At 38.5% G+C, this 17,148-nt stretch overlaps 2 protein-coding genes across 4 annotated transcripts in view; both read left to right on the forward strand.

Moving 5' to 3' along the window:
- Positions 1-3,146, forward strand: part of rbm20 (RNA binding motif protein 20) — a 57,885-nt gene extending 54,739 nt beyond the window's left edge. For all 3 annotated transcript variants that reach the window (XM_074629199.1, XM_074629198.1, XM_074629200.1), the window contains exon 14: positions 1,787-3,146. In XM_074629199.1, the coding sequence (XP_074485300.1) occupies positions 1,787-1,855 (69 nt within the window). In that variant the 3' untranslated portion in view covers positions 1,856-3,146. The remainder of the gene's footprint in view (positions 1-1,786) is intronic.
- Positions 3,147-4,446: 1,300 nt separating this feature from the next.
- Positions 4,447-16,897, forward strand: pdcd4b (programmed cell death 4b). The gene is made up of 12 exons (XM_074629202.1): positions 4,447-4,596; positions 5,076-5,181; positions 5,992-6,306; positions 9,789-9,883; positions 10,354-10,467; positions 10,581-10,802; positions 13,200-13,297; positions 14,529-14,643; positions 15,217-15,324; positions 15,667-15,777; positions 15,901-16,040; positions 16,160-16,897. Exons 2-12 carry the CDS (start codon positions 5,139-5,141, stop codon positions 16,218-16,220), a joined length of 1,422 nt encoding a protein of 473 aa, XP_074485303.1. The 5' UTR covers positions 4,447-4,596; positions 5,076-5,138; the 3' UTR covers positions 16,221-16,897.
- The last annotated feature ends 251 nt before the right edge of the window (positions 16,898-17,148 follow it).

Here is a 17,148-nt window from a genome sequence, read left to right on the forward strand (position 1 = left end):
ATCCTTTATCAAGGAAAAATGCTAAAAAAAAATTGCTGCGTTTAGATTATATGAGTTTAAATGAAACGTCTTTGGGCTTTCTACAATTTATTGGACAAAACAAAGCAATTTTAATACTTTCTTTTTGACATTTTATAGACTAAACAGTTCATTAAAAAAAAAATCAGCAGATTAATCAAAAAGAAAATGTACAAATGCAGTCAGATTGACACGCACATGTGATCAAACATACACATTGCATGTATGTAAACTTGTAACTGTATAAGGTTTCTGATTGTTGCCAGTCAGCATCGAGCCATCTTGCGTTTCTCTCGTCCCTGGCAGCACAGCTGAGGCCGGCTGGAGGAGGAGCGATTCAAACAGTTTTAAACAGTTGTGCTGTCTGTCAAAGCTCTCTGTGTTTGTGTTCTGGTGTTTAGTTTTACATTAATTTGTGTCCTTTTGTTGATCATAGATTTCTGTTTTTACTTTACTCACTCATCTACATAGTTTAACTTCAACACAGAGAAGTACAGTACATATTAGTTTCCAGATATTTGTAAGTTATTGTTTACAATATTATCAATTCAGCATCAGCTACTATTGAGCGAGGCTCCCATTCTCAGATGATATTTGAGTCGAGCTAAATGGATGTGGTTTTACCAACATTTCTTTTTGGGGGCTAGTGCTAATATTGGGATTAAAGCTGGTAATCGCTAATTTTGTATTCATATACATAATATCTTAATTTTAATGATTATAATTTGTCACTTCATAATTGTATTTGTGGAAAATCCTTTCAAAAAGCATTTTGACTATTGGTGCATGCACTTATGATCACTCAACTGACAAAAATGTTTAAGTAGCTTTAAAAAAATGTTTAGTACAATCCAACATGCGTGGAAAAGATTGGCCAGCTGGTTGTTTGACTAAAATGCTGACATTTATCAAGATGCTGCTGTCTTGTCCTGACCTTTCTTGAAAAATAAATATTTAATCTCAGTGTAGCTGCCACAAATCATCCTTATAGAGGTCTTTAGTTTTGGTTGTAATTTGGAGAAAACACTTTACTTATTTTACTTAATCACACGATTGCCAATGATTAATCACGATTAATTGCAAATTAATCACACATTTTTATCTGTTCAAAATGTACCTTAAAGGGAGATTTGTCCAGTATTTAATACTCTTATCAACATGGGAGTGGACAAATACACTTGCTTTATGCAAATGTATGTATATATTTATTATTGGAAATCAATTAACAACACAAAACAATGACACATATTGTCCAGAAACCCTCACAGGTACTGCATTTAGCATAGAAAAAATGCTCAAACTGCAGCCCAACAGGCAACAACAGCTGTCAGTGTGTCAGTGTGCTGACTTGACTATGACTTGCCCAAACTGCATGTGATTATTATAAAGTGGGCATGTCTGTAAAGGGGAGACTCGTGGGTACCCATAGAACTCATTTTCAGGTTAAGGGACCCCTTTGAAAATGGCCAGAACAGTTTTTCCTCGCTAAAAATGTGTGTAACTTTTGGAGCGTTATTTAACCTCCTTCCCAATGGATTCTTTAGGTTTTTTTAATTTCATATGATGCCAGTATCTTCACTCTAGCTTTAAATCTGAGCCCGCTACAACTTCCAAAAGATCGATTGCGTTAATGAATTTTAAAAAATGAGTGGCGTTAACGCGTTATCGTGTTAACTTTGACAGCCCTAATATACAGTAAATATAATATAGATATTAGATATATTTTGGATTGTAATTTTTTCTTTTCTTTTCTTCCACTCGTCCACAGAAGTACCTGTCCAATCTGGCAGAGGAGAGTATGTCGGGGGTACTTGCTGAACCCTCAGCTGCCCAGTGACACCAGCTTGACCTCTCACGACTCGTAAAGCAAACACAGAAGAAAGATTTATGTATGTGTACTGTTGGTGCAAGGCTATGGATTACTACAGCATGGATTATGTGACACATGGAAGCTAGAGTATGTGGACAATTGCACTGGTTTTGATATTTTGGGAGAGGGAATGTTTGGAAGTCTTGAATACAATCCCAGTCATAAGTTTCTCAATGTTGTACATAGCTGAGGCTACAATATTTAATTGCAACTTCTTTTTTTGGGGTTTATCAATTTTCTTACAGTTTATTATTTCATTGGATTGTGTGTGATAAAATATATTTATTATTTTTATGCCTCCCCGTCCGTACGTCCCATTCTCGCGAACATGATATCTCAGGAACGCCTTGAGGGAATTTCTCCAAATTTGGCACAAACGTCCACCTGGACTCAAGGATGAACTGAATAGAATTTGGTAGTCAAAGGTCACTGTGACCTCAGAAAACACGTTTTTGGCCATAACTCAAAAATTTCATATGCTAATTATGACAATTTCACACAACTGTCTAACAGGATAAAATTACGTAGTGATGACATTTTGGACAGACATGGATGTAAACTGCAATGTGACTGTTAGGCGGAAGCATACAACGGCGAGGTGGTACTTCTAGTTTTGGAATGGAAATATATTTGCAACAATGTCTAATTACTGAGAAGACACATTTTTACAGTATGGGCTTATGTTGCAACAATGATATATTAACAGCTGCAAAATGACTTGAAATATGTGCCATGGAATGTTTTTACTCAGTTAAAAAACTGAGGCAGATTCTCAGGTTTGTTGTATTTAATAGATTTCAGTGTATAGCTTATTACACAACATTGCATTTTTATTTATATGTGGTTTTTTTTGCTGTTTTTCTTTAATCTTGTGCCAGTTTGTGCACGACGATATCTGTCTGTCAGGTAAAAATGTAAATCATTTGGATTGATAATGATGCAACTATGAAAAAGTTATTTATTTTCTTGAAGTTTTATGTTGGATTGAATTAATAAAACAATCTGAGTCATATTTGCCGACATTTGTAATGCCTTAAATATTGAAGACCTTAAACTGGACCATGTGTTTAATTTATCAGAGGTAATCATGCAGTGTTTCCTGTTACAGTGATTTGTTCAGAGGGATTATCAAGCCAGACTCTGTTTTTGTATACTGTGAATACTGATCCTGTGACATCAACGATAGTGTTGCTTTCTTTGACAAACTTTTCATATGATTTTTGATGCAAACAAACGTGAATAAACATTTTAAACTTGTTTCAACTGGTATTTTTTTCCTCAAATGAACATTGTGTAGAGTCTAACATATTGTGTATGCTATGTGGTGAATAATGGTAATACAGTCATGACACAGACAGGGTACAGTACACGATACATCCATCCATCCATCCATCCATTTTCTGTAAGTTACCAGTTTATGGTGGGACTTGAGAGGGAGTGTTGTAAAAGAGCTCCCCCAAGTGTTGAGGCAAAAAAACACATCTGTGCGCCAAAACTACATAGATGTTTAAATATTATTGTTTGTTTGGACATTTAATATTGATCCTGTCCAAAGGGATTGTATTTTTTATTAAAATCACTGTCATGCAGTCTGCTTTATTACTCACACAGTAAGGTTACACAACATATTATTAAGTGAAGAATATGGTTAAGATAGATAGATATATAGATAGATAGATAGGTTTTAGATAGACTTTACACTAGATAGAAAACACTGTATTTACAAATGAATGTACATACCAACTACTTTACAGTAGATAGAAAACACTGCATTTACAAATCTCTATATAAATGTACATACCAACTACTTTACACTAGATAGAAAACAGTATTTACAAATCTCCATATAAATGTACATATCAACTACTTAACATTATATATAGAAAACACTGTATTTACAAATCTCTATATAAATGTACATACCAACTACTTTACACTAGATAGAAAACAGTATTTACAAATCTCCATATAAATGTACATATCAACTACTTTACACTAGATAAAGGAAGTAAACAAATACAATAAAATAAAATTAAAGATATAGCTCTGCTGTGCAAATTGAAAGTAAACGATGTGTTGTGCAAATTGAAGTAAGATTAGATAAGATAAGATAAGATAAGATAAGATAAGATATTCCTTTATTAGTAATGCAGTGGGGAAATTTGCAGTGTACAGCAGCAACAAGATGCATCAGCTAACACAGTAAAAAAAAAAGAGCTAAACAAAGTGAAAGAAAATATGAACAATTAACTATAAGTAAATATAAAAACATAGGAGCAGTATATACAGTATTGACAATAAACAGACTATTAACAAAATTGCACAAGTAGAAAAGATGCTTTGGCCAGAAGAACAAATCAGGATAATTTAGACAGAGTCAATCAATCATTATCATATATCATCATCATTAATGAAGCAGAGTGTGATCATAACATCCCTCACATAGGAGGAGGTGTTCTGCAGCAGCACCACAGACAGGTGGCAGCACGCAAGTCATCAAACACATCAACTACACGGAACATGCGAGAAGACAAATCCCGTGGTGCATTTTGATTGGCTCTCAGTTTAAAAACCCGACACACCCCCAGCCAATCAGAGGACGAGTACACACGCCTACGTGCTCGCGTTGCTGGGTAGATAAAACAAAAACAACAACAGGAGGAGGACTGGTGGTGTCAGAGAGTTTGAAGCTTTGGACGCAACAGACGGTCAGTGATTTATATTTATACTGTGAGTTATTTAACAGAGCAAGACAGATATAATCTTTGATTTAACTGTTTTTATCTTTAACTGAAGCTAAGAGATGAGTTATCTTAGCAGACAGTTAGCAGTTATATATAATAACGGTTTATTTAAATGTTGCTAATAACAACAGATAAACGAGTCAGCGGTGTATAAACACGGTTAATAACTACATATTTACATAATGTGTGTGAGCAGTACTCGTGTTTATGTGCAGTTAGGTAGTCTGTAGTTTGGTCTTCTGACGCAGCTCTTTATGTTGACAGTGGAAGCTAAGCTAAGCTAGTTAAAGCTAACCCTAGCTCGTCGTTGTTGATCAACAGACTGAATGAATGAATGAATGAATGAATGGGGGGGATGGGAGGCTGCAGAGTGTCTGGATGTCTGGACATGTTATTAACTCTCGTGTCAGCATATAACATGTCTGTTCTCTTAAACATTGCAGGTATCATTTGACACTCTTTGTTTTGCACTGTTCTGCTGCAAAACCTCTTTTCTACTGTAAACCATGGCAACTGACTGCGAGGCCTGGCTGAACAACAACCCCGTTGGTAAGTGTGATTTAATAAATGCCTCAAACTGCTGTGTGATGTGTGTGATGTGTGTGTGTGTGTGTGTGTGTGGGAGGCACTTTGGGACTTTTTCATGCGGAAGTGATTGTTATTGTTATTTTCTTGCACTGCCTGCAGGTTTTGTGGTGAATTTAAGCATTGATTTTAATTCTGCTGCTCATCCTACATTTTGTGTGGGTGATTGCAGATAGAAGTTGACTGTAGTATAATTCAGTGTGACATAAAGCATCTTTTCCTCAGTTTATTGTATTTGCACATGGCCCCCTGCTGAAATAAATACAACAAAGAAAAAGACATGCATCAGCTCTGATAAGATAAGATGTTCCTTTATTAGTCCCGCAGCGGGGACATGTGCAGTGTACAGCAGCAAAGGGCATAGTGCAAAAAACAAGATGCATCAGCTAACACAGTAAAAAAAAGAGCTAAACAAAGTGTAACAAAATATGAACCATTTAAATAGAAGGGGTTATAAAAATAGGAGCAGTATATACAGTATTGACAATAAACAGACTATTAACAAAATTGCACAAGTGGAAAATGATATTGCACAGTGAGAATGAATGAATGAAATTCCACCTGAAAATATCAGGTTATTGTCAGTTTTTGGTGTGTAAGTGGTCTACTGGGAGCCGACAGCTGCAGGAAGGAAGGACCTGCGATAGCGCTCCTTCACACACTTTGGAGCAGCCTGTTGCTGAAGAATCTCCCTGATCTGTTCTGCAAATAATAGCTACTTCCTCATAGTTTGTCAACATAAACTCTCCCTTATTTTTCCTTGAAATCCAACAGAGGCGGAGGACCTGAGTGACTCCTTTGTATCTGGAGAGGAAGACAACGCAGGATCGGTTGTCAACAAAAACATCAAAAATGAGATCAATGGCAACTGGCTGTCCTCGTCTAGCAACAGCATCCACGAAGCGCGTCTCAAGGCGAAGGCCAAGCGGAGGCTGAGAAAGAACTCTTCCAGGGACTCCGGCAGGGGGGACTCTCTCAGCGATAATGGGGACGTGGTCAAGGGAACCTTGGTGGCACCCACCAGCCCTAAGAGCAAGCTGCTGGACAGAAAGTCCCGACTGGGCAAGGGCAGAGGTCTGCCAAAGAAAGGTGAGAACATTTAACATTTCAATAGATGAAGAAGAGCAGTTATTTTAAATATGACGGCATGATAATGTTAAGTTATCATGTAACATTGTGATACCAATAAGGCTGTCCCAAATGCCATTTTTTTGAGCTTCGAAACTTCGGTGAGAAATACTTGAAGGTATTCGAAGCTTCGCGGAGCAGCAGATTATCAAACTACATGTTCTTCTGTCTATCTGTCTCCATCTCCCCGTTTCAGTGCCTGGGACAGTGCTGCAACCGCACTACTGTACACACACGTACCTCTATACATACACAAACAGCGATATCTGTCTGAGACTAACTAATAATTAATGTTGAATATGAATAATAATGTGGGATTATTCATTATTTGATGTGGTATTTGGGGATTTATGTAAGGGATAATGTACAGCGAGCCGGTAATTATTGTGAAATAAACCTTGACAGGGCGATGCCGCACCCCGATGGGGAGCCCAGAAGGGGTTTAGTTCACAAAAATGACCCACTAGCTGTACATTATGCCGCTTATTACACAGTTACTTAGTTAAGAAATCAATAATTTGGCACAAAACTGTCTGCCAGAGTCCGACATCAGAACTGCGCCCATAGCAACGGTCAGTTATGCATAGCAGCAGTCTGCTATAAAGAAATAATAGACTGTAGAATGCCGTGATTGACCAATCAGAATCGAGTATTCAACACAGCCGTGTAATAAACATTATTATTAGATACTTATGTATAGAACATTTTTAAAAATGAAACACAAAGCATTCGAATACTAATTCTAATTCTCCAGATACCAAAGAGATCAAATGTCTCAGATTCTCAAATTTTCAAAGGATAACCTTTTGCTGGTCATTACCACAGGCAAGTAAAAGTTAATCAAAGAGCTGTGGTTCAGTGCTTCAAAGGGAAGGCCTTCATCACTGTGCGACCTACTTGTCATCACCTGGTGGCCCTCCATCAAGCAGCCATAAACCAATTAACATGTACACAAATGGCTCTGTGATTTTGAGCAGGTCACACACATTTAAAAGCACCCTTATCTTTCTTACCATCTGCTCAACCACATTTTCCCGTAAATTTCCATTCAAAGTTAAATAATAATCTTTGTGTTTAGCAGAACTTTACCAGAATTGTTTTTGAGTATTTCACCTTTTGGAAAGCCATGTGTGCCTACGGAGACAGCTGGCTGTTATTTGAAGGGAAATTGAGTGTAAAGTTACCTTACTAAGGTTTATGGAGCATTTGTTTACCCTGTGTATGAGATTTGCTATCTGTTTTTGTGTCGCTGAAGGACACAGTGATAGCTATAGATATGTGACCCTACTGATAACAGCATTAGGCATTCAGTTGATGTTGCATAATGACTTACTTTCTTTATCCAATTTAATCATCAAACCAAGGATAGCTCCTCCGACTTGCCTTCCCTGGCTCCAAACTGTTAAAAGTAACACTGACACATCACAAATGTTTAAGTAGATCAGAATTTAGCAAATGTCATCATGTTCTGATCGTCCAGCTGTCTCTCACTGCTGGTCTTTATTCAGTGATTTAAGTCTTTAGACTGCAGTACAGTTCAGTCTCTTTGCTCCTTCCATGGGCAGTGGAACTGGAGGAAGTAGAGTTTCTCTTGGCACGATGTCTGTCCGTTTTTCTGGTTGCATAACAGAACTGTCACGCCAGTGGAGCCCTGTTATTTGAGCTCTCCTGCATTAAAAGTTCATGCATTGCAGTTTTGAAAGACAAATGCAGTGGATGTGCAGAGTCTCTGGCGAGAGCAAACTAGTGTCAGCAATGTGTTAAATGCTGAAGTGGAACAGTTTTGCATAACCAATGTGGGCCGTGCTAAATATAGTGGCATGTTATACGCCACATACTGGTTGGGACTAATGGAGGTTTTAAAGCATGTCACACAAGCTGCTTGCTAGTGGTCTTCTTAAACTGTCTTCAATCTGTTATAGTGCTGACCTCAGACATAGCAGATGTTTGTTATCGTACACATACAAAGGCGTCACTCCCCAGATAGAGGGATTTTATCACAGCATGTTCTGTCCTTGGGTTTAAAAAAATAGCATGGGTATTAGTACAGATTACACGTACAGATAGTGATCCATATAACATTAGTAATATTATTATTATTATAACAACTATAGTATTACATTTTTTGACCGCACTGGACAAGACTTTTGTGAGGTCTAACTTGTGTTATAAACTATAGCCGAGAGATGTGTGAGATAAGGAAGTCTCAAAGAGAATTTTTATGGTTTTCTTTTTTTGTGTACAGAGATCATACAATACATAGAGCATCATTGGTTAAAATATATTGTGTGGTTCTGACTAAAACACCGAGCAACTGCCTGCACACTCAGTGTAAAGTTAAAGGCCTACTGGTTGATCGTTTGTCAAAATGCATCTCACTTTTCTTGACTGTTCTTTCCCTCTTGACTTTAGAACTGTCCTAGGGCTGCAACTAACTACAATTATTATTTTATTTTTTTAATTGGTGATTAATCTGTTGAATCTGTATTTTCTCGATTAATCGATTAGTTATTTGGTCAAAAAAAATGTCAATCGGTGTTTCCCAAAGCCCAAGATGACATCCTCAAATGTCTTGTTTTGTCCACAACTCAAAGATATTCAGTTTACTGTCATAGTGGAGTAAAGAAACCAGGAATTGACTTTATTTTTCTTAAAAAATGACCGATTAATTGATTATCAAAATGAATTAATTTAATAGTTGACTACTAATCGTTTAACCAATGCAGCTCTAAATTGTACCTACACTTGAAAATGAATCAAAGAGACTTGGTAGTGCAAGGCCTGTAATGAAAATATCACACACATTTGAAAAACAATCTGGATGTCTCCAATGATGTTCGGAGGTCAGGAGGACAACAAAATAAGCAGTGGGGGTACCGGCCCTCTCACAGCATGGGGGGTGGTCAGGCTATTAGTGAGTGGATTCTGAAGATTTGTCTGGAACTAGCACCATACAGTGGGTGTTTCACCCTAAATTGCTCATGAGATTTAATGTGTTAAATGTTAGAAAAACTCTTGAGATTCCCTGCTATAGATCAGCATCAGCTTTCTGTTTCTGACGTCTCAATATTTTGAGACATGACCTCATGCTCTGTAACCCTCACCACCCCACCTTCTTATGGTGTCTGCTTTGAAAAGGCTGTGAAGGAGTATTTCAGCAGTTATATTTCAGGGACATTATGTTCAGAGAACCTGACGCTTCCAAAAGCTGCAGCTTAACTTTCTTTCTATTGTAACCGAATTGGGAATTGTTAGATAAAAGTAAAGGCTTGTTTTTTTTTACAAAACAACTCATGTTTCATGTAACCCACAAATGTGTGCCACTACATATTTTGAAAATGACACTGCTCATGGCCTTGCTTTTTTACCAGATTGCTTTAAAATGAGTGATTGTGATGTTATCAGATGTCACGTCTAACATTGTCACTTGCCTTTGTCCGCAGGTGGGGCTGGAGGAAAAGGTGTGTGGGGCCGATCTGGTGAAGTTTATGAACTGGAGGAGGTTGATCAGAAAGACCCCAACTATGACGAAGCTCAGGTACTGACTGTGGTGTTAACATTGTACATCTTTATCATGCAAGTGTTTGGAATAGCAAAAAATCGAATACACAATAATACACAAAGTATGTTATTGCTCGCCAAGCTCTGCTGTTGACGTGATTTTAGTTTCCTGTTTTATCATCATGAAACTCTAATTCAATCCAATGCACAGCCTGCAATAAAAAACATTATGTGGAGCTCATAATGTGTCATTTTTGTTGAGACTTGGTTGTTATGTGGTCATTGTTGAAGGTGTAGTTTCAGCGTACTGTGCGTTTTTCCTATTATTTGTCTGTACGGTGGCTAAAATAACAAATGTCATGTAAATCTGTCCTATAAATACCAAAAACTATACAAGTGAGTCATTTACTGTAAATATTAATGCCTGATAAAAGTACCAGCATGTATGGCAGCTCATCCTTATTTAATCTCAAACAATAGACCTGGAATGGGATTGTGTTTTGACAGGAAAACTGTGTGTATGAGACTGTGGTTCCCCCGCTGGAGGAGAAGGACTTTGAGAAGACGGTCACCCCCATAGTGCAGGAATACTTTGAACATGGAGACACAAATGAAGTAGCGGTAAGTGTGCAGGAAACAACCATGTGTGTTGACAGAAACAGAAATCTACATAGAAAGTCCTGAAAGATTTGAACACAATCATTAACTAAGTTAACGTCTCTCTCCACATCCAGGAGCTGCTTGCAGAACTGAACCTGGGACCCATGCAGAGCAAGGTGCCCTCGCTGGCTGTGTCGCTGGCCCTGGAGGCCAAAGCCAGCCACCGGGAGCTCACCTCCAGGCTGCTGGTTGACCTGTGTGGACCGGTGCTGTCACACAGCGACATGGAAAACTCCTTTGACAAACTGCTCCTAGAGCTGCCCGATCTGGTGCTGGATACACCCGGAGCCCCGCAGGTGAGTCTCCTGAGGGTCTGGAGATGAGTGTGTGTACACCCGTAGCTCTATTAGCAACTTCCGACATACCTCAGACTTATCCTAAAATTACAAAAGAAAAACAATATATGACTTATTATGCACCGAAAAATTAACTTCCATGGCCTCCGCCATATCTGACAACGTCAACAAACACATCACAAGTCGTGAACTCTGAGCTTTCAGAAACTTTCCGCTTACAATGTCGTGAATACCAAAAAAATAACATTGCCAAATTGTAATAGTAATTGAAATTTGATTAATTGCACAGCCCTAGTGTGTGTGTGTGTGTGTGTGTGTGTGTGTGTGTGTGTGTGTGTGTGTGTGTGTGTGTGTGTGTGTGTGTGTGTGTGTGTGTGTGTGTGTGTGTGTGTGTGTGTGTGTGTGTGTGTGTGTGTGTGTGTAAATTACTTTAAATTGTTGTGAATTCAGGATGGGTATTAACTTTGAAATCCAAACTATAATACTGAAAAAACGGTTGAGGGGTATGGGTTAGTTGCTCTAGCTGACACATTTCCATATTTAAAGCGGCAGTAGTCAGTATATTTTTGGCATCATTGGGCAAAAATTCCATAATAACCTTTCAGCATATTGTAATTCAAGTGTTCTGAGAGAAAACTAGACTTCTGCACCTCCTCATGGCTCTGTTTTCAGGCTTTAAAAAATCTCCCGTGACGGGAGACTTTGACCAATCACAGGTCATTTCAGAGAGAGAGAGCGTTCCTATTGGCTGTGCTCCGGTCATGTGACCGGAACTTGGCGTTCCTTCAAGAAATTTCGCAATGGCTGCCATGTGACAAACTTTCTCATTTTACAGCTAAACCGTGCACTACAAGATGATTCTGAAAACATTTGAGGCGAGAAATAGGCATTAACGTAACATAATATTGATTCATATTTGATGAGCGCGGCTTAGTTTGACCGTTTGGTCGGAGTTCGCGAGTGACTGACAGCCGGCTATCTGTCAGGATATAGTGACCGTTTTATAAAAATAGCTTTTTTTAATCATAGTTGCTCCAATGTCTCCTACTTCAGCTTTAATGCAAACAATAAAGCACGTCGCTGGAGCTTCAGTAAATCCCTATCATATATTATTTCTCCATTTGTGTTTTAGGACATTGTGAATTTTTGTTACCAGGACATTTGAACAAACTGATGAGCAGAACTGGCTCATATATGTCACTCCCATTACAGTAAACAGACAAGAGGTGGTGTGTTTTCGACGCAGTCTGTGGTGTAGCAGAGGGGGAACAACACTGTGGGTTGATGTGTTTCTGTGGGTGAGAGAGAGCTAGTTCGTGACGTGGGTGTGTGTATTTGAGCTTTTTCCTTTTCAGCCTGCACAGACATGAGATCTCTGTCCATTGTCTGTCTGCTCTCACAAAATGCAAGCTCAGCAAAGGACGCTCAAAGGGTTTTTGGTCGTCCTCCCCCAACAACTCCCCCTGCCACTGTCTCATTGGGGCTCACTAGTCATTTCTGTCCCACTCTCACAGTTCTCTGCGGGTTTAAAGGGGCATTGTGACTCTGCCCTGCCCCCCACCTCCTTCCCTTTACCCCTTTCACTCTCTCTTTCTCAGTTTCTCACACACACACACACACTACACGCTCCTCTCTTTCTCCTCATGTGCCTGCCAGTCTAGCCACAGCCATGGGTCAAATGAGACGGAGCTGCCTCTTGTCTGAACAGGAACAATGATCAGTGATGAGCGCCAGGCTTTGTGGAGGCCAGAAGAGCAAAGCCAGCTCTTTCGTTTCCCTAAATCATGTGCTCACTCTACTGTAAACAAGCACATAACACACACACACACGTGCCCCTGAGGCCACTGCCAGTCATCTGTTATGTCAGTGTTTTTGTGGGGCCTGTAATTGTGACATAGTAATGTGCAACAGCATTGTTTGTTTCATTTAAAATATACTTAAAGGAGTTAAATTTGATGTATTCTCGTTCTATTTACTGCATTAAGAGGACAGAGCCCTTAAAGTAATGGAATAAAAAAAAATAGCATTATTAATTTTTGAAAATGGCTTTGGCCTGTATTTTCTATATAACAAATACAAATACATTTCCAGATTTAAAAAAAAAAAAAAAAGTGAGCCATACAAAAGTCAGTGTCTTTATGAACAAAAATTAGTAAAAACGAGGTGTTTTGAGTGTCAGTCATCCAAGAACATGAGGCCCTTAACTTTTGGCTACATCTGTCACCCTTTAACTCACTTACATTATTAAACAAGAGGACCTGCTTTATGACAAGTAGAAAGAATAACAGGTCTAAGAATCAAGTTTCTATCAAACTCTGCCATGTTCAACACGGTGCTAGGCAATTTGTTTTGGTTTGTTTACATTTTTTCCCCTCTTTTGTGTTGTTCGTTTTCCAGTTGGTGGGCCAATTCATTGCACGCGCTGTCAGCGACGAAATATTGTCCAAGAGCTACATTGAGGGCTACAAAGGCAGAGTTGACTGTCAATACACAAGGTATGTTATTGTTGGCAGAGCTCTGCTGTTGCTGTGATTTTTAGTTTCCTGTTTATTATCATGAAAGATAGATATTATGTCAGTGTTTGTGTGAGTGGGATTATAGTGAATCCCTAAAGATGAGAGGGTATTCAGTCAACAATATCATAGAGATTGTGTGTACATGTAATAGTCATATCATTAAATATAGCATAAAGAGTGGTCACTTCAGGAAGGAAGGTAAGAAAGTGCAGGAGACTCTGAAGCTGTCTTTGAGGTGTGTGTTAATGCATGTAAACTAGGGCTGTCAATCGATACACATATTTAATCGCGATTAATCGCATGATTGTCCATAGTTAATCGCACATTTTTATCTGTTCAAAATGTACCTTAGAGGGAGATTTGTCAAGTATTTAATACTCTTATCAACATGGGAGTGGGCAAATATGCTTGCTTTATGCAAATGTATATATTTATTATTGGATATCATTTAACAACACAAAACAGTGAAAAATATTGTCCAGAAACCCTCACACATGGCAACATGGCAAACTCAAGCCCGACAGGCAACAACAGCTGTCAGTGTGCTGACTTGACTATGACTTGCCCCAAACTGCATGTGATTATCGGTTAAGGGTACCCATAGAACCAGTTTTCAGGTCAAGGGACCCCTTTGAAAAGGGCCAAGCCACTTTTTCCTTGCCAAAATTGAGTGCATGTTTTGAGCATTATTTAGCCTCCTTCGCAACAAGCTATGACATGGTGGGTGCCAATGAATTCCTTAGGTTTTTTTAGTTTCATATGATGCCAGTATCTTCACTCTAGCTTTAAAAATGAGCCCGCTACAACAACAAAAAATCACAAGTTGCGTTAACACGTTATCACGTTAATGTTGACAGCCCTAATGTAAACAAGAGTAGAAATGTATAAAAAGGTGAAGGAAACAGATCTTGTGAGTATTCTAGATCACATATAGAAATCAAGCCCTACCTAAAGTGTTTCTCAGTAAGTACAACAATGTGATAAACAAAGGTTTCTTTCGGGAAAGGGGCTCTGTATCAAAGCCACAGCACCCACAACACAGGTGAAACAAACATGCGAAACATTGAATGTTTTTTGTATATTAGAGGAGAGATAGTGTAATCACTTGCAGGTAGGAGAGATGAGACAGTAAAGAATATATTGATGAAATACAGTGTTGCAGTGTGACAACTTTGCCCCACAAACCTTGCCTGTTTCTATTATCTTGCAGAGCATCACTAGACCGGGCAGCGGTGCTGCTGAAGATGAGTATGGGTGGCCTACGCATAGACAACCTGTGGGGGACAGGCGGGGGCCAGAGACCTGTCAAACAGCTCATCAGAGAGGTAGATTACATAACGCAGACTTGAGAAGACACCAGTAGTAGACCTGCTCTTTGTGGGCAATAGTCTAGTATCTTCTGTTTATTCAGTTCTGTATTTTCTTGTTGTTTTTCATTACACTTTTTCCAACCAAAATTCAGGAGAATTCTTTTTTTTTGCGTGTGTGAAATGTTAGCATTTTGTGTTTATAAAGCTTTATCTGGTTCAGTAAATTCACCACCATGAAGAAGGCAAGGTAGACAAGAAATACATTTTGATGGCTGGGGAAATGAACAGCATACAGATTAAAACATATGCAGAATTTTCTTTGTACATTTCAAAGAAGTTATTTCAATGCAGCACCCCTAGAGGAAAACAGGGTCTTCAGGTCTTTTTCTCAAATGCTCAACAAACATTACTACATTAAAAAAAATGTATGGTATCAATGTATCTGTCTGGCTTACTACCTGTCTGTTTTTGATAAGGGGATTTCTAAGATTATTGGGTGTGATCCCATGATTCATAAACATCCGTTTTGCTCAGAGAGCCTTAGCACATCTTCAGTTAATAATCATTTCCTGTTCTCTGTGCTGTCAGATGAACCTGCTGCTGAAGGAGTACATCCTATCTGGAGACACCAAGGAGGCTGAGAGGTGCCTGAGAGACCTGGAAGTTCCCCACTTCCACCATGAGTTTGTCTATGAGGTAAATGCTTTGCATTAGTTTGAAGCGGAACAGCACAAAGTCAGTCTTCCCTTAAAGCATCACATAGCAGGTGTGTCTAGACATAAGAAAAAACTGTTTAAACTGAGACAGAAGGACCATGTGTATACTTTACCTAGACAGTACTGTGTGTTCAAGTGACAGAACACTTATCTATTTTAATTTGTAATCCCCATCGAGGAGTGTAAACACCTCTTGGTCTCAACTAAAATATGTAGATAAAATAACTGTATGTTTTGTACTGCAGTAAGTGCTTCTAGTAGATAGTACCAAAAAGGTTTTTGAGTACCAATACAAGGCTGTGAATATTTCTATTTCCCTCAGGCAATAGTGATGGTGTTGGAGTCCAAAGGAGAGAAAACATTGAAAATGATTCTGCAGCTACTCAAGTCGCTCTCTGTGTCGTCCGTCATCACTGTGGACCAAATGAGAAGGGTAAGGCGCCACCTGGTGTTTGAATTATACACTGCACATAATTATTTCACCAAGCAGCAGCTCGTTTGTTTGTTAGTGTTAGAAGAAGCTGTATTATACACAGTGTCTTTTTTTCTTTCATAGGGCTATGAGAGAGTTTATATGGACATTGCTGAAATCAACATTGATGTCCCTCGAGCATACTTCATCCTGGAGCAATTTGTTGACCAGAGCTTCAGTATGGGAATCATTGACGTAAAGTTAAGAGATCTTTGTCCCTGTCGGTAAGTGCACGCTACTGGGTTTCTCAGACATACACCTTACACACATCTGAGATGTGTTTTCCTGTGTTTTTTCATTGTTGTTACTGTATGTAATGTTAATATGTTCTGTCTCTTGTCAGAGGCCGGAAGAGATTTGTCAGCGAGGGAGACGGTGGTGTTGTCAAACTTGAAAGTTACTGAGGAGCCCTTTTTATGTGCCAGATTTCCTGAAAAGAAAAGCTACTTTTGTACTTGCGTATTTTTCAAAATAGTTGGATAAATTTTTTCCCCTTTTAACATTCAAAAGAATGTACATTTCTGAAATTGAGGTGAGGTTTAAAAAAAACAAAACAACAACTGCACTTTTGATTGAAACTGAAGTAGATCACTTTCTTCAAGGTGTTTCAATATAAACATTTACATAAGCTAAACCCTAAAGTGCCACACCTCGCAGTGTCAGTCATTCCATGTTGTTTTGTACAGTATTTTCTTGAGTTCACTGCCACTCCTTTTGTGTTTTTGTAGAAAGCAGTGTTTGTACAGAGATGACTGGTTTGTGTCAAAAGCTTTATAAAGGGGTATTAAAAAAAATAAAGAAAGGGGAGCACGTTGGTTAAATGCAATACTGGCTCCCTAACTAGCTGCTGTTTCTCTACTTTGTTGGCTTTTTTTTTTTCTTTCTACCCTTTAAATTACACAAAGATGTCATTATTGAAGGTATCAAGACATGAGTACAGTGCAAAGACAAATACCAGTTGGGTAACTTCACAAAATGGTGTTGTTTAGAGTGTTTATTTTTATATCTGGGGAATACTGGTGAGTGAAATGTACCACGTATTGCTCCTTGTTTGTTCATTAAATCACTTAAATAATCTAAAGACTGTTTTCGTGAATATCACATTATATCAAAGCACAATACTAACTACATGTTACAACTTCACTCTTTGATCTAACACATCAGTTGCTCTGCCCTACATCCACTCAACAAGGAAGCTGTTCACCATCATTTACTTTACCAAATAACAGATGCAATTATACAAATAGAGTTTGAAGAAGTACACAGGTCTTACAAGCGATAGATGTAATCCTTACTAATGCCATGCAGTAGATCATTCAACAGTGATTAGTG

Source organism: Sebastes fasciatus, chromosome 3 (genome assembly GCF_043250625.1).
Source record: "Sebastes fasciatus isolate fSebFas1 chromosome 3, fSebFas1.pri, whole genome shotgun sequence".
Classification (NCBI taxonomy): domain Eukaryota; kingdom Metazoa; phylum Chordata; class Actinopteri; order Perciformes; family Sebastidae; genus Sebastes; species Sebastes fasciatus.

What these genes read in the sequence shown, in the direction of transcription:
- pdcd4b (XM_074629202.1), top strand. Translation starts at nt 5,139, where the DNA reads ATGGCAACTGACTGCGAGGCCTGGCTGAACAACAACCCCGTTG. An exon ending in TCAAACAGCTCATCAGAGAG is followed by an intron (nt 14,644 to 15,216) that starts GTAGATTACATA and finishes CTGTGCTGTCAG; the next exon opens with ATGAACCTGCTGCTGAAGGA. An exon ending in CTGTGGACCAAATGAGAAGG is followed by an intron (nt 15,778 to 15,900) that starts GTAAGGCGCCAC and finishes TTTCTTTCATAG; the next exon opens with GGCTATGAGAGAGTTTATAT.